The 25,340-nt window shown below is 44.6% G+C and overlaps 1 protein-coding gene across 6 annotated transcripts in view; it reads left to right on the forward strand.

Annotated features, from left to right (window-relative positions):
• ENPP2 (ectonucleotide pyrophosphatase/phosphodiesterase 2) overlaps positions 1-25,340 on the forward strand; it is a 172,173-nt gene that overhangs the window by 134,515 nt on the left and 12,318 nt on the right. For 4 of the 6 annotated variants that reach the window (XM_063924459.1, XM_063924460.1, XM_063924458.1 and 1 more), the window contains exons 20-26: positions 8,979-9,035; positions 9,415-9,546; positions 11,605-11,741; positions 19,002-19,137; positions 21,262-21,339; positions 22,311-22,443; positions 23,642-23,795. In XM_063924459.1, coding sequence (XP_063780529.1) covers positions 8,979-9,035; positions 9,415-9,546; positions 11,605-11,741; positions 19,002-19,137; positions 21,262-21,339; positions 22,311-22,443; positions 23,642-23,795 — 827 coding nt within the window. The remainder of the gene's footprint in view (positions 1-8,978; positions 9,036-9,414; positions 9,547-11,604; positions 11,742-19,001; positions 19,138-21,261; positions 21,340-22,310; positions 22,444-23,641; positions 23,796-25,340) is intronic. The other 2 variants (XM_063924462.1, XM_063924463.1) reach the window with 1 other exon arrangement.

Genomic DNA, 25,340 nt, shown 5'->3' on the forward strand with positions numbered 1-25,340 from the left:
TCTGCCGAGCAGCTACGTGGTCGGGGGAGAACACGTTTGTAAAATTTTACAAATTTGATACCCTGGCAAAGGAGGACCTGGAGTTCTCTCATTCGGTGCTGCAGAGTCATCCGCACTCTCCCGCCCGTTTGGGAGCTTTGGTATAATCCCCATGGTCCTTTCAGGAACCCCAGCATCCACTTAGGACGATAGAGAAAATAAGAATTTACTTACCGATAATTCTATTTCTCGGAGTCCGTAGTGGATGCTGGGCGCCCATCCCAAGTGCGGATTATCTGCAATACTTGTACATAGTTATTGTTAACTAATTCGGGTTATTGTTAAGGAGCCATCTTTAAGAGGCCCTTTCTGTTGTCATACTGTTAACTGGGTTTAGATCACAAGTTGTACGGTGTGATTGGTGTGGCTGGTATGAGTCTTACCCGGGATTCAAAATGCCTCCCTTATTGTGTATGCTCGTCCGGGCACAGTACCTAACTGGAGTCTGGAGGAGGGTCATAGGGGGAGGAGCCAGTGCACACCACCTGACCTAGTAAAGCTTTACTTTTTTGTGCCCTGTCTCCTGCGGAGCCGCTATTCCCCATGGTCCTTTCAGGAACCCCAGCATCCACTACGGACTCCGAGAAATAGAATTATCGGTAAGTAAATTCTTATTTTTTCAAACACAGATGGCAACATGACAGTTAGGAGCTGATTGGCTGGTACTTTATCTCAGTCTACTTTGTCTCTCTCGAAGTCTTGAAACAGCTCCCCGATTACCCTCTGAAGTATTGTTTTCAAGATGATTGAGAATGGCGATTTAATGACCAATATAAGCTATCGGTAGCAATACTATTGTACCGGGAGTTTGTCACATTAGAAAACGCCTCTTGCTCTCTAAAGGGAAGAGGTACAGTATTGAACCTTCTAAAGAGGACCTTGGAGAAGTTACCTATAGCAACCAATCCGATTCTAACTATTATTCATCTATATATTATATAAAAATTAAAGCTAGAAGCAGATTTTGTTGGCACCTGTCCTCTTCAGAAGGTTTGCTACATGTTTCCCTCTGTGTTCATATAATACTTTCTCTTTAAGTAAACTAAAAGTATTGGTTGCTCTTGACTTCATTTTTCTATTTCTGCTCTTATGCAATTAACACGGCTTAAAAACAGCATTAATTGCTTATTACAATAAACCACTAGATCTGGTTTCTGGGATGATAGGTTCTGTCCTTGGTCCTCTTCTCTTCTCTCTCTATACGTCCTCACTAGGTAAGCTCATTAGTTCTTTTGGTTTCCAATATCATCTCTATGCTGATGACACCCAAATCTATCTTTCCTCTCCAGTCCTCTCCCCTGCTCTCCTCACTCGCATCTCCAGCTGTCTCTCTGCTACCTCTTCCTGGATGTCCCAGCGCTTTCTTAGACTTAACATGTCTAAGACAGAGCTGATCATCTTTCCTCCCTCCCGCATTACCTCACCTCCTACAATCTCACTATCTATTGATGGCACTACTATCTCCTCTAGCCCACAAGTGCGCTGTCTTGGAGTAATCCTTGACTCCTCCCTCTCCTTCAAACCACACATTCAGCACCTCTCACAAACCTGCCGTTTTCATCTAAAAAATATTTCCAGGATCAGACCCTTTCTGACCCAGGATGCTACTAAGACTCTTATCCACTCACTGGTCATCTCAAGACTGGACTACTGTAATCTGCTCCTGACTGGCATTCCTGACAAATACCTCTCTCCACTCCAATCTATCCTCAATGCTGCTGCCCGGCTCATCTTCCTCACCAAACGCACTACGTCCACCTCTCCTCTCTTACTAGACCTTCACTGGCTTCCCTTCCCTTTCAGAATCCATTTCAAACTTCTCACACTCGCTTACAAAGCCCTCACCCACTCCTCTCCCATCTACATCACTGATCTTATCTCGCTTTACACTCCCACCCGTCCTCTTCGCTCTGCTAATGCACGCCGACTCTCCTGCCTACGGATTACTTCCTCCCACTCCTACCTCCAAGATTTTTCACGTGCTGCACCACTTCTTTGGAATTCCCTACCTCTCCCCCTAAGACTCTCCACCTCTCTACAAAACTTCAAACGATCTCTCAAGACCCACTTCTTCACCAAACCCAGCCAAATCTCATCCTAACCCTCTGTCCTACACTCTCTATGTACCCCATCTGTGTCACCCCTGTCTGTCTACCCCTCCCCTTTAGAATGTAAGCTCTCACGAGCAGGGCCCTCTTCCCTCATGTGCTTATTCTCTCTTAATTTAATAATCTTCAACTGCACCACATCCAGCAGTCTTCTGCCACCTGATACTTATTCCAGTGTCATCTGCTGATGTAACTATGTTTATTTACCCTGTACTTGTCCTATACTGTCCAACTGTAAGTTACTGTTTTCCTGTTTGATTTTTTGTTTATGTATTCTGTAATTGGGCGCTGCGGAACCCTTGTGGTGCCATATAAATAAAGGATAATAATAATAAATAATAATAATAATGATAGTGAATGGTTCGTTGGATGTTCAGGATAAATATCGATCTCTGTTCAGAATTGCTTGACATCTGTTCGGCCATCTTGGGTGTGTCTCTCACCTGTATAATCAGGTGTACAAGAACAGGGGGCTTATATCATTTTTTCTCTGACGTCCTAGTGGATGCTGGGAACTCCGTAAGGACCATGGGGAATAGCGGCTCCGCAGGAGACTGGGCACAAAAGTAAAGCTTTAGGACTACCTGGTGTGCACTGGCTCCTCCCCCTATGACCCTCCTCCAAGCCTCAGTTAGATTTTTGTGCCCGGCCGAGAAGGGTGCACACTAGGGGCTCTCCTGAGCTTCTTAGTGAAAGTTTAGTTTTAGGTTTTTTATTTTCAGTGAGACCTGCTGGCAACAGGCTCACTGCATCGAGGGACTAAGGGGAGAAGAAGCGAACTCACCTGCGTGCAGAGTGGATTGGGCTTCTTAGGCTACTGGACACCATTCGCTCCAGAGGGACCGAACACAGGCCCAGCCTAGGAGTCCGGTCCCAGAGCCGCGCCGCCGGCCCCCTTACAGAGCCAGAAGCAAGAAGAGGTCCGGAAAATCGGCGGCAGAAGACCTCCTGTCTTCACCAAGGTAGCGCACAGCACTGCAGCTGTGCGCCATTGCTCCTCAGCACACTTCACACTTCGGTCACTGAGGGTGCAGGGCGCTAGGGGGGGGCGCCCTGAGCAGCAATAAAAACACCTTGGCTGGCGAAAATACATCACATATAGCCCCCAGGGCTATATGGATGAATTTTAACCCCTGCCAGATTCCACAGAAAAACGGGAGAAAGGGCCGCCGAGAAGGGGGCGGAGCCTATCTCCTCAGCACACTGGCGCCATTTTCTCTCACAGCTCCGTTGGAGGGAAGCTCCCTGGCTCTCCCCTGCAGTCACTACACTACAGAAAGGGGTTAAAAAAGAGAGGGGGGCACTAATTAGGCGCAGTATAACAATACAGCAGCTATAAGGGGAAAAACACTTATATAAGGTTATCCCTGTATATATATAGCGCTCTGGTGTGTGCTGGCATACTCTCCCTCTGTCTCCCCAAAGGGCTAGTTGGGGTCCTGTCCTCTATCAGAGCATTCCCTGTGTGTGTGCTGTGTGTCGGTACGTTGTGTCGACATGTATGAGGAGGAAAATGATGTGGAGGCGGAGAAATTGCCTGTAACAGAGATGTCACCCCCTAGGGAGTCGACACCTGAGTGGATGAGCTTATGGAAGGAATATGTGACAGTGTCAGCTCTTTACAAAAGATTGATGACATGAGACAGCCGGCGACTCAGCCTGTGCCTGTCCAGGGGTCTCAAAAGCCATCAGGGGCTCTAAAACGCCCGTTACCGCAGATGGCAGATACAGACGCCGACACGGATACTGACTCCAGTGTCGACGATTAAGAGACGAATGTGACTTCCAGTAGGGCCACACGTTACATGATTGAGGCTATGGAAAATGTTTTTACACATTTCTGATAATACCAGTACCACTAAAAAGGGTATTATGTTGGGTGAGAAAAAACTGCCTGTAGTTTTTCCTGCATCTGAGGAATTAAATGAAGTGTGTGATGATGCGTGGGTTTCCCCCGATAAAAACTGTTAATTCCTAAAAAGTTATTAGCATCATACCCCTTCCCGCCAGAGTATAGGGCACGTTGGGAAACACCCCCTAGGGTGAATAAAGCGCTCACACGCTTGTCTAAACAGGTGGCACTACCGTCCCCGGCTACGGCCGCCCTTAAGGAACCTGCTGACAGAAAGCAGTAAAATGTATATACACTCACACGGGTGTGATACTGCGACCAGCAATCGCCTCAGCCTAGATGTGCAGTGCTGGGGTGGCTTGGTCGGATTCCCTGACTGACAATATTGATACCCTAGATAGGGACAGTATATTACTGACTATAGAGCATTTAAAAGATGCATTTCTATATATGCGTGATGCACAGAGGGATATTTGCCGACTGGCATCAAGAGTAAGTGCGCTGTCCATTTCTGCCAGAAGAGGGTTATGGACGCGACAGTGGTCAGGTGATGCTGATTCCAAAAGGCATATGGAAGTATCGCCTTATAAAAGGGAGGAGTTATTTGGGGTAGGTCTAACAGACCTGGTGGCCACGGCAACGGCTGGGAAATCCACATTTTTACCCCAGGTAGCCTCTCAACATAAGAAGACGCCGTATTATCAGGCGCAGTCCTTTGGGCCCCATAAGGGCAAGCGGGCAAAAGGCTCCTCATTTCTGCCCCGTGGCAGAGGGAGAGGAAAAAGGCTGCAGCAAACAGCCAGTTCCCAGGAACAGAAGCCCTCTCCCGTTTTCTGCCAAGTCCTCAGCATGACGCTGGGGCTTTACAAGCGGACTCAGGCACGGTGGGGGCCCGTCTCAAAAATTTCAGCGTGCAGTGGGCTCACTCACAGGTGGACCCCTGGATCCTTCAGGTGGTATCTCAGGGGTACAAATTGGAATTCGAGACGTCTCCCCTTCGCCGTTTCCTAAAGTCTGCTTTACCGACGTCTCCCTCCGACAGGGAGGCGGTATGGGAAGCCATTCACAAGCTGTATTCCCAGCAGGTGATAATCAAGGTACCCCTCCTACAACAGGAAAAGGGGTATTATTCCACGCTGTTTGTGGTACCGAAGCCGGACGGCTCGGTGAGACCTAATTTAAATCTGAAATCCTTGAACACTTACGTACAAAGGTTCAAATTCAAGATGGAGTCACTCAGAGCGGTGATTGCAAACCTGGAAGAAGGGGATTATATGGTGTCTCTGGACATCAAGGATGCTTATCTCCATGTCCCAATTTATCCTTCTCACCAAGGGTACCTCAGGTTTGTGGTACAGAACTGTCACTATCAGTTTCAGACGCTGCCGTTTGGTTTGTCCACGGCACCCCGGGTCTTTACCAAAGTAATGGCCGAAATGATGATACTCCTTCGAAGGAAGGGAGTTTTAATTATCCCTTACTTGGACTATCTCCGGATAAGGGCAAGATCCAGGGAACAGTTGGTAGTCGGGGTAGCACTATCTCAAGTAGTGTTGCGGCAGCACGGTTGGATTCTTAATATTCCAAAATCGCAGCTGATCCCGACGACACGTCTTCTATTCCTAAGGATGATCCTGGACACAGTCCAGAAAAAGGTGTTTCTCCAGGAGGAGAAAGCCAGGGAGTTATCCGAACTAGTCAGAAACCTCCTAAAACCAGGCCAAATGTCAGTGCATCAGTGCACAAGGGTCCTGGGAAATAATGGTGGCTTCCTACGAAGCAATTCCATTCGGCAGATTCCACGCAAGAACTTTCCAGTGGGACCTGCTGGTAAAATGGTCCGGATCGCATCTTCAGATGCATCAGCGGATAACCCTGTCACCAAAGACAAGGGTGTCTCTTCTGTGGTGGTTGCAGAGTGCTCATCTTCTAGAGGGCGCAGATTCGGCATTCAGGACTGGGTCCTGGTGACCACGGATGCCAGCCTGCGAGGCTGGGGAGCAGTCACACAGGGAAGAAATTTCCAGGGCTTGTGGTCAAGCCTGGAGACATCACTTCACATAAATATCTTGGAGCTAAGGGCCATTTACAATGCCCTAAGCCAAGCAAGACCTCTGCTTTAAGGTCAGCCGGTGCTGATCCAGTCGAACAACATCACGGCAGTCGCCCACGTAGACAGACAGGGCGGCACAAGAAGCAGGAGGGCAATGGCAGAAGCTGCAAGGATTTTTCGCTGGGCGGAAAATCATGTGATAGCATTGTCAGCAGTGTTCATTCCGGGAGTGAACAACTGGGAAACAGACTTCCTCAGCAGAAGTCTTCCACATGATTGTAAACCGTTGGGAAAAACCAAAGGTGGACATGATGGCGTCCCGCCTAAACAAAAAATTGGACAGGTATTGCGCCAGGTCAAGGGACCCTCAGGCAATAGCTGTGGACGCTCTGGTAACACCGTGGGTGTACCAGTCAGTGTATGTGTTCCCTCCTCTTCCTCTCTTACCAAAAGTACTGAGAATTATAAGACGGAGGGGAGTAAGAACTATACTCGTGGCTCCGGATTGGCCAGGAAGGACTTGGTACCCGGAACTTCAAGAGATGCTCACGGAGGACCCGTGGCCTCTACCTCTAAGAAGGGACCTGCTCCATCAAGGACCCTGTCTATTCCAAGACTTACCGCGGCTGCGTTTGACGGCAGGGCGGTAAGTCTTGGCGCGTGTCAGAATGGGCGGCTTTATCCTGTAAAAGCCCTTATCTGATCTTCCATTCAGACAGGGCGGAATTGAGGACTCGTCCTCATTTTCTCCCTAAGGTGGTTTCAGCGTTTCATCTGAACCAACCTATTGTGGTACCTGCGGCTACTAGTGACTTGGAGGACTCCAAGTTGTTGGACATAGTCAGGGCCCTGAAAATATATGTTTCCAGGACGGCTGGAGTCAGAAAATCTGACTCGCTGTTTATCCTGTATGCACCCAACAAGTTGGGTGCTCCTGCTTCTAAGCAGACTATTGCTCGTTGGATTTGTAATACAATTCAGCTTGCACATTCTGTGGCAGGCCTGCCACAGCCAAAATCTGTAAAAGCCCATTCCACAAGGAAGGTGGGCTCATCTTGGGCGGCTGCCCGAGGGGTCTCGGCTTTACAACTTTGCCGAGCAGCTACTTGGTCAGGGGCAAACACGTTTGCAAAAATTCTACAAATTTGATACCCTGGCTGAGGAGGACCTGGAGTTCTCTCATTCGGTGCTGCAGAGTCATCCGCACTCTCCCGCCCATTTGGGAGCTTTGGTATAATCCCCATGGTCCTTACGGAGTTCCCAGCATCCACTAGGACGTCAGAGAAAATAAGAATTTACTTACCGATAATTCTATTTCTCGTAGTCCGTAGTGGATGCTGGGCGCCCATCCCAAGTGCGGATTGTCTGCAATACTTGTACATAGTTATTGTTAACTAAATCGGGTTATTGTTGTTGTGAGCCATCTATCTAGAGGCTCCTCTGTTATCATGCTGTTAACTGGGTTCAGATCACAGGTTGTACGGTGTGATTGGTGTGGCTGGTATGAGTCTTACCCGGGATTCATAAATCCTTCCTTATTGTGTACGCTCGTCCGGGCACAGTATCCTAACTGAGGCTTGGAGGAGGGTCATAGGGGGAGGAGCCAGTGCACACCAGGTAGTCCTAAAGCTTTACTTTTGTGCCCAGTCTCCTGCGGAGCCGCTATTCCCCATGGTCCTTACGGAGTTCCCAGCATCCACTACGGACTACGAGAAATAGAATTATCGGTAAGTAAATTCTTATTTTTCCCCCACACCTGGTTGAACAGGACGGAAGCAAACTCCTCCGATCCCCTCCGCTTCTGAAAGTTAGGGAGTGGAATAAATTTCCCCCTTGGTGACATAGTGAATGTTCCTGACGGGGAGAATAATGGCTAAGCTGTGCCCAGTATTTTAACGGTAGAATAAGTATTTCTTCTGGTTCATAGACCAGCCTCCAGTGTCCTTTGTGCTTCTTTCATTCAATGTAACATTATGGTTTGCAGTCTCTATTAGATAAAGTTGATTAATTGCCTGTATACTGAATGTTTATCAGAAAATATGTATTTAAATGACACTGTAAATGTAACTAAAGCCACTTAATACATTACACCAGAGGTTCCCAAACGCGGTCCTCAAGGCACCCCAACAGTCCAGGTTTTAGGTATATCCATGGCTCAGCACAGATTGTAAAATTAAATTGACTAAGGTGCTAATTAAGTCACCTGTGGCCAAGCATGGATACATTTAAAACCAGGACCGTTGGGGTGCCTTGAGGACCACGTTTGGGAACCTCTGCATTACACTGATGCTTTAACCATAGAAAACAATAGGGCAACTTTCACCAACCAATTAAATGGCATATCACTGTATCGATGACGACAGCCTCCATAACACTGTATAATCTCTTCCACATTTATTGGATGTAATTTCTGCTGTATTGATCCATTGTTTGAGAAGGAAATTTATAGCTGGTAATTAGTAAATATTTGCAATAAAATGTCAGATTAAAGCGGGACTAAGCAATACTGAAAACGTTTTGCAACATTTTATGGGGTGACTCGGGGATTAGCATCGCTGTCCTACAGTTCCGGGTTCACTTCCAGCGCTGTGTAGAGTTTGTACGTTCTCCCCTTGTTTCCTCCCACATACTCGTAGGTTAATCTTAGTGTTTTAGACTGTAATCTCCTTTGAGGTAGGGACTGGTGTGGTCCTCTGTAAATCGCTACGCCAATTGTTGGTTCTAAGATGTAACACTATTTGCAGTTACAGTTCATTTGTGTTTTTAGACTCTGGCTTCCAAAATGAGCTTACTAGTGAACCTGTTCTCTGCTGCGAAGTGTTACTTCGCTGTGGGAGCTGTGGTATTGTAGACCTGATTATCACAAAGCTGTGACCATACATTTGTCATCATTCATTGCAGTAATTGTGTTTGTTTGTGTTGACAGATGTAACGGTAGACGAACTTAGCAATGAAATTAAGGAGGTGCCGTCAAGGAACCCAGGTTTGTGTATTCATTATTCATATAAATGTAACACAGTCGTCCGTCACTGTACCTCGTCACTGTCCCTGCAACCAATCTTGGGGTTGATGTTTCAATCGGTGGAGAAGTTACGATAGCAACCAATCGGCATGTACCTAGTATTTTATAGTATGTAAATGATAGGTGCTACCTTGAAGCTGATTAGTTGCAATGGCCAACTTCCCTACTGGTCCATTTCTCCTCCTTTCTTTTCACTGCTTCATACATCAACCCCTTGTGTCATTGTGCAACGCAAACAAACCAAGAAATGTCTGTCCTGTTGTGTCTTATCTGTCAGTGAAGTTAGAGTCGACAGATTAATGCATCTTTCTCTTTCCAATGATTGACCATCCAACCAAAGACATGCCTACTGAGGATGGGATGGAAGGGTCTGCACTCTTAGAGAGGTTAAGTGGCAGCTCAGAAGAGGCAGCTATAAGTACTTCATGGGAAAGGCAGCAAACGAAGCCCTCGGGATGGTCTTTCAGCGCTGGTGAGCCCTTGAAACAAAGCCCTTTCATGGCTGTCCAGCTCCTCAACCCAGATACAACTAACACTCCATTTGTCGCACAAAATACCTCATCCATCTCCAAACCTTTTAATTTTCTGCATCCGTAATAGAGAGTGATATCGGCAGCTGTTAACATGGTAGAACAAACCAGGCCGGGCCTGCTCCTATGTGCCCTGTTGTAGCAATGGCAATAAGTTCTATTTTACTTCTTAATTTTTCATATTTTTATTTTTTAATCAATAGGTCAGAGGTAGTTTTTTTATTTTTGTGGGGCTTTTTTTCTGCGTGATGTTTAAAGCCATTTGATTATTTGGAGACACAAATCGATACCCAGTGCATAGCGAACACATAAGTATTTGTTTAGAGCAGATGTTAAGACACCACGTTGCCTTCTTGTCCCCTTCTCCAGCCTCTCCATGCAGATAACTCCGTAGTTAGTGGAAACTAGTCCTGGCGGCTACTTGTATCGACACAAGTATTTATTTTATTAATTTGAATCTGATCTAGATAAATATTCCACTTTACAGCTGCGTCCATTGTTTACGGCTTGTTGTAGTAGTACTTACATTCATAAGCTGCTCAACAAGGTCTCTTCTAAGACTAGTATAGGCCTATGAAGCGTTCACAGAATAAGCCAGTATGTACTATATAATTAGTCATTGTGGACGATTCACTAAGCGCCCAACTGTGTGCATTTGTTTTATTGTTTTCTGTTTCATCATGAATTATTTTCTTTTGTAGAGCGAAAGCTTTATAAAGGCTGGTTCCTCTGTCCTGCTGGCATAAACACTTGTGTGTCCCCCAAACCCTCTCCACTCCTTGTGTTTATAGTTGCCCATTTTTATTTGAAACTTTATTCTTCTGGATGAAAGATGAGCTGCTTAAATCCGTACGTTTAGCTCTTGTTACATTATAAATATAAGATCACACATCATATCTCTTCATTGATGAGGTCATTACAAGTAGATGTGACCTGTGATGCAATACTGTATTGGATGGGGGGTTAAACCAGGGTTTTCCAAACTCTTTCCTCGAGGCATCCTAATAGTCCAGGTGTTAAGGATATTCATGCTTGTTCACAGATGGTAGAATCAAACTGACTGAAGTATTAGTTAAGTCACCTGTGCTCAAGCATGGATATCTTTAAAACTGGTGGGGAGATGTACTAAACAGTGAAAACAGTGGAGAAGTTGCCCATGGCAACCAATCAGCATTAAAGTAGCCATTCTAATTAGCTTACTATAAAATTATTCAGTGCAGATGATTGGTTGCCATGGGCAACTTCCCCACTGGCTCACTTCTCCACTCTTTTCACTGTTTAGTACATCAGTACTTCTCCCCCTTAGTATGCTAGGGTGCCTTAAGGACCAAGTTTGGGAACCACTGATCGTTAAACAAGAACTGTGGTATAAAGTGATTTACTCTGGTTAGGTGTGACTGCAAACCATAATTCTACAGCATTCAGTTACCTTTAAAATACATTTTTGAAACTATAAATCTGGAACCAGAAGCTGCATGTTTCTCCAGTAGTATGTATGTATGTATGTATGTATGTATGTATGTATGTATGGGAGTGTGAACTCTGTGACGTCACTCTGAGCTTGCACTTTGCTGTGTTTTTTTTTTTTTTTTAAATAAATCTTCTAAGGCTTAAACTGGATGCCAGCGCAGTACTACTAACCATTGCATTAACCAATCATTAAGCCTCACATTTTCCATCGTGGTCATGGTTGCACATCGTCCATGTTCTCATTCCAGTAATGATGCAAAATTATAAGCTGGAGGATTTCAACCTTTTTTTTTTTTTTTTTTTTAAATGTTTATTTTTCAGACCCTGAACAAAATGTTTTTATTGGTTTAATTGCAATGTATGTTTAAAATAAATGTGTGTATGTATGTGTATGTGTGTGTGTGTGTGTGTATATATATATATATATATATATATATATATATATACATACATGTACATGTACATTTTTTTAATGATGCCTGTTGTGTATTCCTCCTTGTTAATCAGTGCTTGGTATCCTGTGTTTCCAGATAAGAACCTCTTGTATGGAAGACCGGCAGTGCTGTTTAAGACCAAGTATACGCTGTTGCATCACAGTGATTTTGTCAGCGGTTACAGCGAAGCGTTGTTGATGCCACTTTGGACGTCGTATACCATTTCAAAGCAGGTCAGTGGGTCTCTGTCACCATTTGTTATAGGACACCTAGCGGTTGATTTTCTCCTTCAGGAAAGAGAGAGTGTGCAATAATCAATGGTGCCGAACAGTGAAATAAATAAAGACAAATTACTTCTCTCTTGAGACATTGATTATTCATGCATATGGGGAGAGAGAGAAAATAGAATCTGGTGTGATATTGTCACAGATAATAAAATGTATTAAACGTTAAATAAATAAAATCTGTTAGCTTCTGATATGAAGTGGTAACCGTAGGTGTGTATACTATATATAGCTCCATGCTGACGTGCAAAATAGTCCAGTGTTGAAATTCATCAGCAGTATAAGGTAAGCAGTCAATGGCTAGAAAGCCTCCATACCGAAAGTAGGTAAAAGTCTGGCATTGGCTTGCAATGAGGGGAATCCGGACAGTCCCGTCCCCCCCACCATTGTCTAACAAACACACCTAGCATCCAGTAAGTACTGCTCCACTGCTGTCACACTGCTTGCTTAAGTAGCCTTGATGCGTTTCGTGTGTTCACCTCTTCCTCAGAAGGCAAAGCAAGTGTATGGGAAACCTAATGGCTTTAAATACCAAAAACCACCAAAGTACCTTTGCTGGAGGAAATGTGATCAAGTAGGATCCTTTTTCCACGTCTGATGGACATGCCCTATTCTCACCCCTTTCTGGTTGATGGTCCAATCTCTGGTCTTGTCTATAGTCCCCCTCAATTCTCCCCTTACCCCAGCCTTGTTGATTCTGTGTGCCCCGGCCTGACCACTTTCCAGACATGAAAATAAATTAACTCTACACATCTCATGCGCAGCTAAATATCAGACTGTTAGATCTTGTGAGCAAACGCAGCCTCCAACCCGCCAACAACTCCTTAACCGCTCCTCAATCTGGTTTGTTACCAAAATGGAGTACATAACTAGTCTGCAAAACAATACGGTAGACCAGTTCTATGCAGCATGGTCACCTTGGTATAGGACTCAAGACTCACCACTCGCTCTCCTGATGTTCTACTTCTCTCCTTTCCTCTCTTCTGTATAGCTCATCTTCTTCTGTCCCCCAGCCCGCTCCCCCTTTTCTTGTCTCCTATTATATATATTTTTTATTGTTTTTACTTATAGATTTAATTTCACCTTCTCGCCCCCTCCTTTTTAATTCTCTCTACTCCATGTCTTCGTTCCTGTCACCCTCAACCACTTGGATCTTTAAAGCTAATTACAATAAATAATATACAATTGCGCACTGTGTTCCTCTAATTATCTCTCCTTTTTCACATATTTTTTTTCTTTCCTTTTTCTCTTTAGATTATTATCCCTGTGAACCCATTCTCAACATAACCCCTCTTTTGTTTTTTAGCTTTCCTCTTTTTTTTTTTTAATTTTTGTCCAATAGTTTACCTTCTGTCTACACATACGATGTTAAAGATTTATTTTCTTATTCACTAATTTATTCTGAAAACCTTTGGTCCGTATTGGATTAATGGTTTGAAAATCTAGAGCGCTCCTGACTAATTTGTTTTTTTAATTATCTGCCTTATAGTAATTAAAAACATTTTTTTTCAGGAAGGAGATTAAATACGTGCTCTTTCTCCAACATGTGCCAGTGACTTTTTCGGTCCTGCCGCCCATACCCTATAATAAAGGACCAGTCATTGATTTTTGCAGAGTTCTTATTTTTTTGACAGCAACAGAAGATTTCTGTCCATATTCTGAACCTCTTGTTTTGTTTGATTGATCTGTTCTTCTTTTCATCTGCATGCTATAAATTTATCTCCCATGGAATCCATTTGTTCTTTACAGATAATAGGCTCACTGCAGTTTATCTTAACATGCATACATTGGCTTGTTGGGACTCCTTTGAGCTATCTGTTAAGGTGTTTGCTATCTTGGTTTATGTAACGGTACCCCTTTTCCACTAACGAGCACTGGTCGCAGCCGGGAGCCTGACACGGGAGCTGCCCCCTGCTGCGACCCGTGCTCGGTCCCTTTCCCATTAGCAGTCACAACCCGGAAAATGCCGGGTTGGTGACGCTTCTAGTGACACGGCAGGGGCGGCGCAGGGAGATCACATGATCTCCCAGCGCCGCCTTCCCTATGCACTGAGAACGGGAGCCGTGTCACCTCGACACGGCTCCCGTTCACACTAGACAGCTAGCCGGGTTGAACACGTGTTCAACCCGGCTAGCTACCAGGGTAGGATTCCCGGATCACTTGATCCGGGTTTACCCTTTTCCACTTGCAAAAAACACGGGTAAATGCGCGCCCCCGTGCATTTACCCGTGTTTTTTGAGCTAGTGGAAAAGGGGTTTGTTGTCTGTAGGCTTGTGGTACCATTTGGTTTGAAGGATATTGTCCTTGATGTAGTGATTTAAGATCAAGAAAGTTACACAAGGTCTTGCTGATGTTAAACGTGAATCTCAAAGTACAATAAGCATATTCAAGTGTGAACAGAATGATATACAAAAAATAAATATCAGAGTCCATGACAACAGCAAAAAATTAAAGCAAAACAATGACTAATTCATTGTACAGAAGGATACACAATATGGAGAAAGCCTGGAACTGAGCCAAACCTCTTTAGTCCCTGAAAAGGAGATTGGGAGATCTTGGAGAAGGGTGCATGTCTCAGATCACCGAGTACTGTATTTTAGAAGAAGTAAGAAGAACCTCTATGAAACATTCCCTTGTGGCAAAAAATTGTGTGGTCGGTCCTTTCTAGAGAGAAGCTTCCATCCGATCCATGTGTTAAATAAAGAAAAGGTTCTCCTTAAACAGTGCAAGGGTTGGCAGAGAGCTCTGGATCCAGCCTAAGAGATTGCTAATTGCAGTTTCTTAACATCTTGAGTACCTGAATGTAATAGGTCAAATATCACCCATTCCGGTGTAATTGCGGCATAATTTACTAAGTGGGTAGTAGCAAAGCTCCAAACCTACATCCAAAATTGCCTAATAGAGGGACTGGCCCATAAACAATGATAAAGGTTGGCTGAGGATTGTTGACCTTTATCTCAAGTAGAATCATCCAATATACCCATTGTGAAACATCTTTAAGGAGAGATATATGAGAAGTGGAATATATTGAGATACATTTCGGAATATTTGGCCGCAGGAAATGTATTAATAGAGTAAAACAACATATCCAAGAGGTTTTGTGGATAAAGAAGGGAAATGTTCCAGCCATTGGGACTAGTGATGTGCACCGGAAATTTTTCGGGTTCTGTGTTTTGGTTTTGGATTCGGTTCCGCTGCCGTGTTTTGGATTCGGACGCGTTTTGGCAAAACCTCCCTGAATTTTTTTTGTCGGATTCGGGTGTGTTTTGGATTCGGGTGTTTTTTTTACAAAAAACCCTCATAAACAGCTTAAATCATAGAATTTGGGGGTCATTTTGATCCCATAGTATTATTAACCTCAATAACCATAATTTCCACTCTTTTCCAGTCTATTCTGAACACCTCACACCTCACAATATTATTTTTAGTCCTAAAATTTGCACCAAGGTCGCTGGATGGCTAAGCTAAGTGACCCAAGTGGCCGACACAAACACCTGGCCCATCTAGGAGTGGCACTGCAGTGTCACAGGATGGCAGATTTAAAAAATAGTCCCCAAACAGCACATGATGCAAAGAAAAAAAGAGGTGCAATGAGGTAGCTGTGTGACTAAGCTAAGCGACCAAAGTGGCCGACACAAACACTTGGCCCATCTAGGCGTGGCACTGCAGTTTTATAGCGAGAGGATGAGTGCTTCCATCCTCATGTGAATCTGAACCACTAGCCATGAACATAGGCCAGGGCCTCAGCCGTTCCTTGCCACTCCGTGTCGTAAATGGCATATTGGCAAGTTTACGCTTCTCATCAGACGCTTTTAATTTTGATTTATGGGTCATTTTACTTAACTTCTGTAGTATACTTGACGACACAGAGGTAGAGCAGTGGACTACTGTACCGTACTGCTATATATATATACTGGTGGTCACAGCAACATTCTGCACTGTCCCCTCCTACTATATACTGCGCACAACTAAAATGCAGCACAGGTATGGATGGATAGTATACTTGACGACACAGAGGTAGAGCAGTGGACTACTGTACCGTACTGCTATATATATATATATATATATATATATATATATATATATATATACTGGTGGTCGCAGCAACATTCTGCACTGTCCCCTCCTACAATATACTGCGCACAACTAAAATGCAGCACAGGTATGGATGCATAGTATACTCGACGACACAGAGGTAGAGCAGTGGACTACTGTACCGTACTGCTATACTGGTGGTCAGCAAAATTCTGCACTGTCCTCCTACTATATACTACAATGCAGCACAGATATGAAGCGTTTTTCAGTCAGAGAACGTAGATATTTTTAGCACACTGAGCACAGAAACTGAGAGAACGCTGCACGTCCTCTCGCTATCATCTCCAATGCACGAGTGAAAATGGCGGCAACGCGCGGCTCCTTATATAGAATACGAATCTCGCGAGAATCCGACAGCGGGATGATGACGTTCGGGCGCGCTCGGGTTAACCGAGCAAGGCGGGAAGATCCGAGGCTGCCTTGGAACCGTGTAAAATGGTTGAAGTTCGGGGGGTTTCGGATCCCGAGGAACCGAACCCGCTCATCACTAATTGGCACATGCCTGATTTTAGGGAAGAGTGTTCTGTATAGGCTCTAAGAAATGTATAGTAAGAAGAAATAGCACCCCTAGATAAAGGAGGATTTAACAAGTGTCCAGAAGGTTGCCCCAAACCCTTGTTGGGATGAATTTAGAAATTATACTATTTGGGCCTGAAGAAAAAATATCCACAAGTACCAATAATAGAGAATTTAGTAACCGCTTCAGAATAAGTTAAAGGTTTACGTGATTGGTGAGCAATCAGTTGGCCTACCGTGTGATGCGCTGGACAGAAACATTTTAATGTTTCTTCTTGTTTTTATTTATTTTTTATTTTTAAAAAAGGACATTGTTTATATAACGGAATGATTATACTAAGTTAGTACCCCAGTATACATTATTCCAGATGTAGTCGTCTTCCCATTTAGCAAGAAGCACATTGACATAACTGGGAGCGAACTTGGTACCCATTGCTGTACCAATACGTTGGACATACTATTCTATATAGAGGGAAAATCGTTATTGTCCAAAATAAATCTCATGCCATTTTTTTAGAAATGATATGGTGTTCTGGTTCAACCTGCTTGTTGTAAGGGCCAGACTGTGACCTCAATCCCTTTTATGTTCAATAATTGTATATAGGGATGTTATGTCAGATGATATTGTTCCATTTAGTGTCTGTATTTTATCTAAAGTGTCCATTGTGTCTCTTAGATAACCTATGATCAGTTTTTCCCAATTCCCAATCTTATACTAAGAAATAACCACACAGATAACCGTATGTGTCTGAAAGAGGTCACAGCTTTTGTTGACATTAATCGTGGTGGCCACCAATACATACGCAAACAATCGTCTCCAGCTTAACCAAACTATTAAACAACTGCGGGTGGCTGAACACTCCCTAGTGCACCCAGATCAAGGAGAACTCACCCCTCTCTCCCCTGACTCAGTACTGACACCACCACAAGGGTGATGTCACACCACGGCCACACTTTGAAGTGAAGTTAATGAAAAAAATTAGCAAAACCGTCCAGCAAAAATAAGGCAAAATGTATAGGGTGAGTGCTTTTAATTTACTGCAACAAAGAGACCAATCTCTGGTAATCATTCTGCATGAAACTTTCTCCCACAATTTAAACCCATCCTAAGTGCCCTCCATTTATCCCTTGTCCACACATTTAATCAGTCTTCACCCATTTAATCTCCAACAGCCCAGACTGACGTGCACCATTATAATGCAAACCTAGATGTTTAACAGTCTTCAGGCTTAGACAGCTCTCCGTTTCTCTTTTGTGCTGTTTACTTTTTAGCATTCATGCAGAGCTCTATCAAACATTGAAGTGGGAAATTAAAGGGATTATAATATATACTGTATATATACCGTGTGATCTTCATTCCGTTTCTGCAAAATCAGAAAGAGGTAGTGGACTAAAAAGTAAATTTTAGAACACTGTGCACAATTCCCTCCATTCGCCATCATATTAATACTAGTTTGGTGGAGGTTCTCTCCAGTGCATAACGTTTTAAAGGTGTCTGGATGCCCACTTCACAGCCTTTGGAAACATAACTACTGTATACAATCAAAACTGCATCTTTATTTGCATAGGGGAATCTGCGAAAAGGTCACATCATACCCCAACATCCTTACACTAACGTTCCATGGCCGTTTTGTTTATTTTACTCAATGCCTGAACTTTTGTTCTCCCTCCTGCAATATGGAAATTGCCCCCATAATTGAGTCATCTGCTTCCCTTTATCTAATTTACATTGTCTTGCCTCACATAGCAAAACATTCTCATCTTTGTGTCCTCAGGCAATTAATTCCTATTCGGCTAGATAAGCCCCTGATCTTCCCAAATTCTCCCATTTGAGAGTGGTGTTCGTGTCTTCTTGGAAAGCCAATCCATGCACTTCTACATGCAGAAATGGGCGCAGAAATGACATATGTAAATGAGGCATATCTTCTGTCAGTGGATGCAGTATTACTTTAAAGTAGAGATGAGCGGGTTCAGGTTTTACTCTGATTTACTCGGTTCTCAAAATGGCATCTTATTGGCTATCCAAAACATGGGACATCCATGAGACAATAAGATGCCGTTTTGAAAATCAAGTTAATCCGAGTAAAACCCGAACCCCCTCATCTCTACTTTATAGGTACATTACCAATGAAACCACAATATAAACCAGTGGCTAAACTACTGTGCCCACTATTTGGCCTGGCAGTGCCACATTCCTCGGAAGCCATGCATTGTGCAACCCTGGTACTAATTAATAATACCATTAGGTAAAATACGTTTGTATTCAATGGGCCTGAGTCAGAGTCACACAGATGCAGCTGCGGCAAAAGACACTGCCAATAATTTTTTTTATAATACTGAGACACCCACTTGCAGCATCTGGTGACCGTGCATTACGTAAACTTGCACCAGCATATAGCAAGAAAAACCATTGGCTGTTAGCATGAATATCGGCGTAGCATGAATCAGGCCCAATGTGTGCTGGTTTGAGCTTGCTTAAAAAAAAACCCACATAGACCTTGTATTTCACAATCGTACATAGAAGAATAGCCATTCCAACAATTCTACACTGCTGGTAAAATACTCTGTATCATGTTATGCAATTTCTTATCAACACAGGCTGAAGTATCTGGCATCCCTGATTATTTATCATCCTGTGTAAGACTGGATCCCCGCGTCTCTCCTGGCAACAGTCAAAGCTGCTCCGCCTACAAGGCCGACAAGCAGATGTCCTATGGGTTTCTGTTTCCACCCCGTGAGTCCTGTCTCTCCATCTTGAATTATCTGTGTGTGTGTTCTGAGTGATGAAGAGTGACTTCATGCAGTGATGAAGGGTCCATGCACAAAGCAAGAACGGGTGGTTGGAGAGCAGTGGATTAAGAGAAAGTCTAGTGCAGGCCTGGCCAACCTGTGGCTCTCCAGATGTTGTAAAACTACACATCCCAGCATGCCCTGCCACAGTTTTAGCCTTCCCTAATAGCAAAACTGTAGCAAAGCATGATGGGACTTGTAGTTTTACAACAGCTGGAGAGCCACAGGTTGGCCAGGCCTGGTCTAGTGGTTAGGATAGGAACTGCCCATTATGACATATTTAACCCATGTTTCAGATCAATGACTGTCCGTTTACCTCTGAAAAACATATTTTATTCATATTATAAGCATGTGTGACTGCACTCCACTCTTTATGTGACATCAACGTCCAACCACAGACTAACCTGCTACACAGACTGCATGACTGCACTGTGCCGATGGTATGACATCACTATCCTATCAGACTAACCTGCACAGTGCCATAACTACACATTTTAGCGATGTGTGCAAGAAATGGCATAGGCGCTCCCCCCCCATATTTAAAATAGTGCTAGTGCCGTAGGCGTGTGTCAAAAATATAGGGGCGTGACTTCATGGGGAAGGGGCGAGGCCACAAAATAATACCAATTCATATAAGGCTGCACAGTAGTTTCCATTATTCAAATTAGGCCGCACAGTAGCGTCACTTACACACATTAAGGCAGATAGAGCCTCTGTCACACATTACGCCAGGTAGAGCCCCCTTTTACACATTACGGCAGGCAGAGTCCCCCTTTTACACATTACGGCAGGCAGAGTCCCCTTTATGCATTACAGTAGATATAAGTATTTTTGGAATAATATCACTTACAAGTGCCTCCAGGAGGAGGACCAGGCAATGGGCTGTAGTAATAGAATGTGGCAGTCGTGGTTACAGCAGCTGCCAAGTGCCAAGACACACAGCACAAGTGCACAACCCACAATTCGCGGGTCTTTGCAGGGGGTCTGGCCAAGTTCCAGTGCGGCTTAAATAGTGGCCCGTGGCTGTGGCTTATTTACTTAAAAAAATTATTTGGTTCATCCCAGAAACTTCCCCTGCGTGCAGGGAAGCGTTGCAGCGGCGGTTGGCAGTGAGAGAGAGCAGGCGGCGGCCGTGCGGGTGGTGCTGCCAGATGGTGCGCCCACAGTGCAGTTGAGCTGTGTGCAAAGCACCACTGGCACACACCTAGTTACGGCCCTGAACCTGCTACACAGACTGCATGACTGTACTGCACTGTGCTTGATGGTATGACATCACCATCCAATCCCAGACTAGCTTGCTACACGGACTGTATGCACTGTTCTGATCGATGACATGGAGATTAAGTTGCTACCCTGACTGAGTGACTGGATGATGATGTCACAGAGTGAGCACAGACTCAGCGATTAGCGTCGGCACCATGTGTGGTGGGGTGTACTGCAAGAGGTTGGTAGATCCATCCTAACTCACTAATCTAATATATCATGACTTGTCTAGACAGCGCCATCTTTACTTCGTTTTCTTTCCTGTCATTGTATGTTATTCATATTACAGTACTTCACAATTTTGCCGGATAGTCCTGAATCAAGGACAATAAAGTGACTGGGACTTGTATGAAAATGGCGTCGTTTTACTCAAAACTTAAAAAAAGGGATCTTCAGGGAGGATCTGGGTTGGGGTTTCGGATGATTGCGGGCCTGGCTAATTTGTTTCCAAATGCTGCGTGGTGCTGTATGGTAATTAATGTCCTGCTCCCCCTAAGTGTGCACCACTGAATATATAAAAGACAGCGATGGTGCTCTGTGCTCAGTGTGTGATCTATGAATTGCTAGCAATAGGATCAGGATAGGGGAAATGACTGGTGAGAACCGCCGCGTGTGACCCCATCTCTCCTCGCACTATAGAAGGAGTAGTGGAATAGTATACAGCAGTGGCGGCCCCTGGGCTGCAGCATACACATGTTGTTGCTTACGGTTATTTCACGTCACCACCGGTCAGTTTTGCGCACGCAGCCTCTGTCGCTCCCATTTTTTTAATTAATTTTCGTACAATTTTTTGTTTATTTTTCAGAATTAAGTTCCTCTGCAGAAGCCAAATATGATGCTTTTCTCATTACAAATATCATCCCCATATATCCTGCTTTTAAAAGTAAGTGACCATAGAGCTCAGACATACATTTATTACTTCACAGGGGTTTATTATTTGTGTGCTTTTAACAGTTTATTAAAGTCTGTTTTTTAAAACCTAGAATCTGGTGGATAAATGTTTTTTTTTTTTTTTTTTTGGCCTCTATCTGGATTTACTTGGCAAGTCTGAACTAGACAATACTTCGCCCGGGATTTTCTGTTGCACTGAGCAGTCCTGCCTCTGCCGTGTTTAATTGCTGAAGCCCTAATTGTGTGGTGAATTATCATAGCAGATTATGGGCCATGGCAATTATCAATGAGTATTACGCAAGGTCACAAGGTTAGATTTATCAACATTTGGAGAGCGATAAAGTACCAGCTAATCAGTTCCTAAGTGCCATGTTACAGGCCCCTTTGTCAGCTCCTCCCTGCCCCACCCCTTTTTTCCACTGCTCCACCCCCTCTGCTGCTCATACTATCCTCTCCCTTCCCCCCCCCCCCTCCCCCGATCACCACAACATTCCCCCCCCCTACTCCTTCCCCCCCTTCCTGATTCGCTCTGCCCCTCACTCATATACTTCCTCTGTTCCTGGTGGCCGGCCAGGTCACCTTCTGTAGCACTTGGTCTGTCCCGTTTCCCTAGCATTGGGAGCTGTTTGAAGGAGCCACGCCCACTGCGCATGCATGTTGGGGACGTACTTTGCCCAATTGTTATATAGATTGATGTGTTTTGGGACAATTTATCTTTGATCACATTTACATGGTTCAATCTATCCGCAGTCTGTGGTATTTGTTTTTTCTTATTCATTCATATGATCTTGTTGTTATTGTGCAACTGAATCCTATATTAAAAATACCTTACATCTCTGTTAGAGCGAAAATTTAATATGTGGGACGCAGATAATAATATTAATAGTTCGTATTCTATGACAAAAAAATTAGTGTTTCTTTTTTTAATGTATAAATAAATATATAGATATTTATTTTTCTCAGAGATCTGGAACTATGTTCAGAGAGTCTTGGTGAAACGCTATGCGTCAGAAAGGAATGGCGTTAACATCATTGCCGGGCCTGTCTTCGACTATGACTACGACGGTTTATATGACACCGCAGACAAAATAAAAACGTAAGAGGTTAAAGTGTTAGGAAATAGTTTTCCCTCGCAAATGTGTCAGAAAGCTAGCATATATAAAGAATAGATTAATATTTGGGGGTGGATAGGGGATTGTGTGTATTGTTTTACTGTATATTCTGAAAATCAATGTATAGCGTGGTGCTGCAGAGCGTTTACCAGTCTACACGTGTTTTGCTGTCCGAACCACTGTGTTTGAGTGGTTTACAGAAATTCGGCATGGGAGGCAGTCCCTGGAAGACTAGGAGCACTGCGGACGAGCTGTGTCCGTATCTTCAAGGACAATGTTGCTGCTGTGTGGGCCATAGTTGAGTTGGGCACCAGGGTGACCGTGGCCCAGTTAGAGAAGAAGATAGACATCTCATCGGAAGCCATCTGCTTAATACTCAACGAAAAGCTTGGCCTGAGCAAGGTTTCTGCTCGCTGGGTGCCCAATCAGCTGACTCGAGAGCAGAAGGAGGCTTAGTGCTGGCCAGGTTTGATGGCGGTCACTCAAACTCTGTCTGGAAGATCATCCGTGGCGGTGAATACTGGATCTACAGTTTCAACCCCAAGGTCAAATGATAGTTGGCCCTATGGACCTCAGTTGGAGGTGCGTGACCACAGAAGTTCTGACATGAGCACAGCGTGGCCAAGACTGGTCATGTAGCTACCGTACCACTTGTGCAGCAGCGCACCGTCACTAGTTACTGGTATGCCAACCAATGCTTGCCTCAAGTTCTAGAAGCCATTTCCAGGCACTGTCGAAGAGCTCACACACACTCTTCATCATCACGACAATGCACCTGCCCACAAGTCCAGGAAAATGGTGGATTTTCTGACCCATGAACACATTAAGGAGCTCGGTCATCCACCGTACAGTTCAGACCTGGCCCCCTTCAACGTATTCGTTTTCCCACAAATCAAGCGCAATAGGCGTGGGATTCATTTTGAGTCACCGGAAGCTGCAGTGGAGACCTTCATCCAGAATGTAGAAGACATCCCTGCTTCGTACTGGTCCACCTGCTTCACCAAGTGGTTTGAGCTCATGGAACTTTTTGTGCATCCAGACACTTATTGCACACACCCCTCGAATATTAATATTATAATACAATATACAGTATGGTGTTTGTTATTATTACAGTGACATATAAGGGGAAAACTATCCAAATTTCTATACACACATCATTTTATCTTCATATTATTCCACCAGGTTTGTGGATGGATCGATCCCAGTTCCAACACACTACTTCCTAATTATAACCAGCTGTCTGGACTTTACCCAACCAGCTGATAACTGCGATGGCAGACTCTCCGTCATGTCTTTCATCATCCCACACCGGCCAGACAATGATGAAAGCTGCAATGTAAGTCAATGTTCTAACTATTAACAAATATGGCATAAGCACAAGAGAGAGAGAGAGAGAACTGGTAATCCAGAAACATGGCTCTGACTGCAGGAATACTACAGGGACCTACAGGGACATTTATAACCTCTCCATCACTGATGAAAAAGACAGCAAGCCGTGTTTTCAGCACACTCAAAGGCCAAAGGGTAAATTACCAGTACAGATGGAGTCTCGCTCATCTAGCCTTCTCTGCTGCACCTAGGTGCACCAAGGTTTATTAGCATAAGCCTTTCATCTATTGTTCTCAGCTGCAATACAATACAGAGAGAACAATACCGTAGGGGATTAAGGGTCCTATTTATCACCATCCGCATCCAGGATGTGGATGACAGGTGATCAAATCGCCCCAACTCGCACTGCGATAGTTGATTACATCGCAGGGATGTATCAATTATCGCGTGCAGGGACAGAGCTTGCGGCCAAGCTCTGTCCCTGTGATGCCTCTTCGCAGCATCATCGGGGGATTTTTTGTAAAAAATACCCCGATGTCCTGCTGTGCATGCGCTGCCCCCGCCAACATCGCCGCTGCCGCCCGGTCGACTGTCCCCCCCCCCCCCCCCCCCCATCGCGACTACCCCCGCGTGCTGCGGACACTCCCCCAACAGGATAGTTATACTCACCTGTCCAGGGAGTTGGTCCGCGCTGCTTCAGGAGGCTGCTGGGTGCCGGGTCCTTCTCCTGCGCTGTGACCCCCGGTGCTGTAAAGTGCGATGCTGTTTTGCAGCGTCACTTTACTGCACTGGGGTCACATTTCAGCATATGGGGGACCCAGCGCCTGGCAGCAGACACCGGCTCCCTGGACAAGTGAGTATGTTTTGGGGGGGGGGGGGGGGGGGGGGGTTTACACGGTGATCAGCTTGTGTCTCCATCGGGCATACATAGCTGATCACTCTGCCGGGTCCCCGCTCGGCTCTCCAGTGGCGGATCTAGACTTAACTTTTAGGGGGGGCGGTTTAAGAATTATGACTCCTCCCCCTAATCATAGCCCCTCCCACTTAGTAATGCCCTTCCCGTTCGCTTCTAAAATTTCCTATTGTTGCCATTACTAATAAAATGTTGCCAGTTAGTGGAGAGAACCCTGCGCACTGGTGATACAGACTGGCGAATCGCCATTCCTTCCATCAGAGGTGGTAGAGGCTAAGACAGTAGGGCAATTTAAACATGCATGGGATAGACATAAGGATCTCCTTACAAAGAAATAAGGATCAGATAAGGTTAGAGATAAAAAATAATGTAAAAAAAAAAAAGGGGCAGACTAGATGGGCCTAGTGGTTCTTATCTGCCGACAAATTCTGTTTCTACAGCACACAGAATGAGACGAAATTCACATTCTAGCACACTGTATGAGCTGAAATTCACATTGTAGCACACAGTATGATCTGAAATTCACAATATAGCACACAGTATGATCTGAAATTCACATTGTAGCACAGTGAATGAGCCGAAACTCACATTGTAGCACACTGAATGAGCTGAAATTCACATTATAGCACACTGTATGAG

Source organism: Pseudophryne corroboree, chromosome 5, assembly GCF_028390025.1.
Source record: "Pseudophryne corroboree isolate aPseCor3 chromosome 5, aPseCor3.hap2, whole genome shotgun sequence".
Taxonomy (NCBI): Eukaryota; Metazoa; Chordata; class Amphibia; order Anura; family Myobatrachidae; genus Pseudophryne; species Pseudophryne corroboree.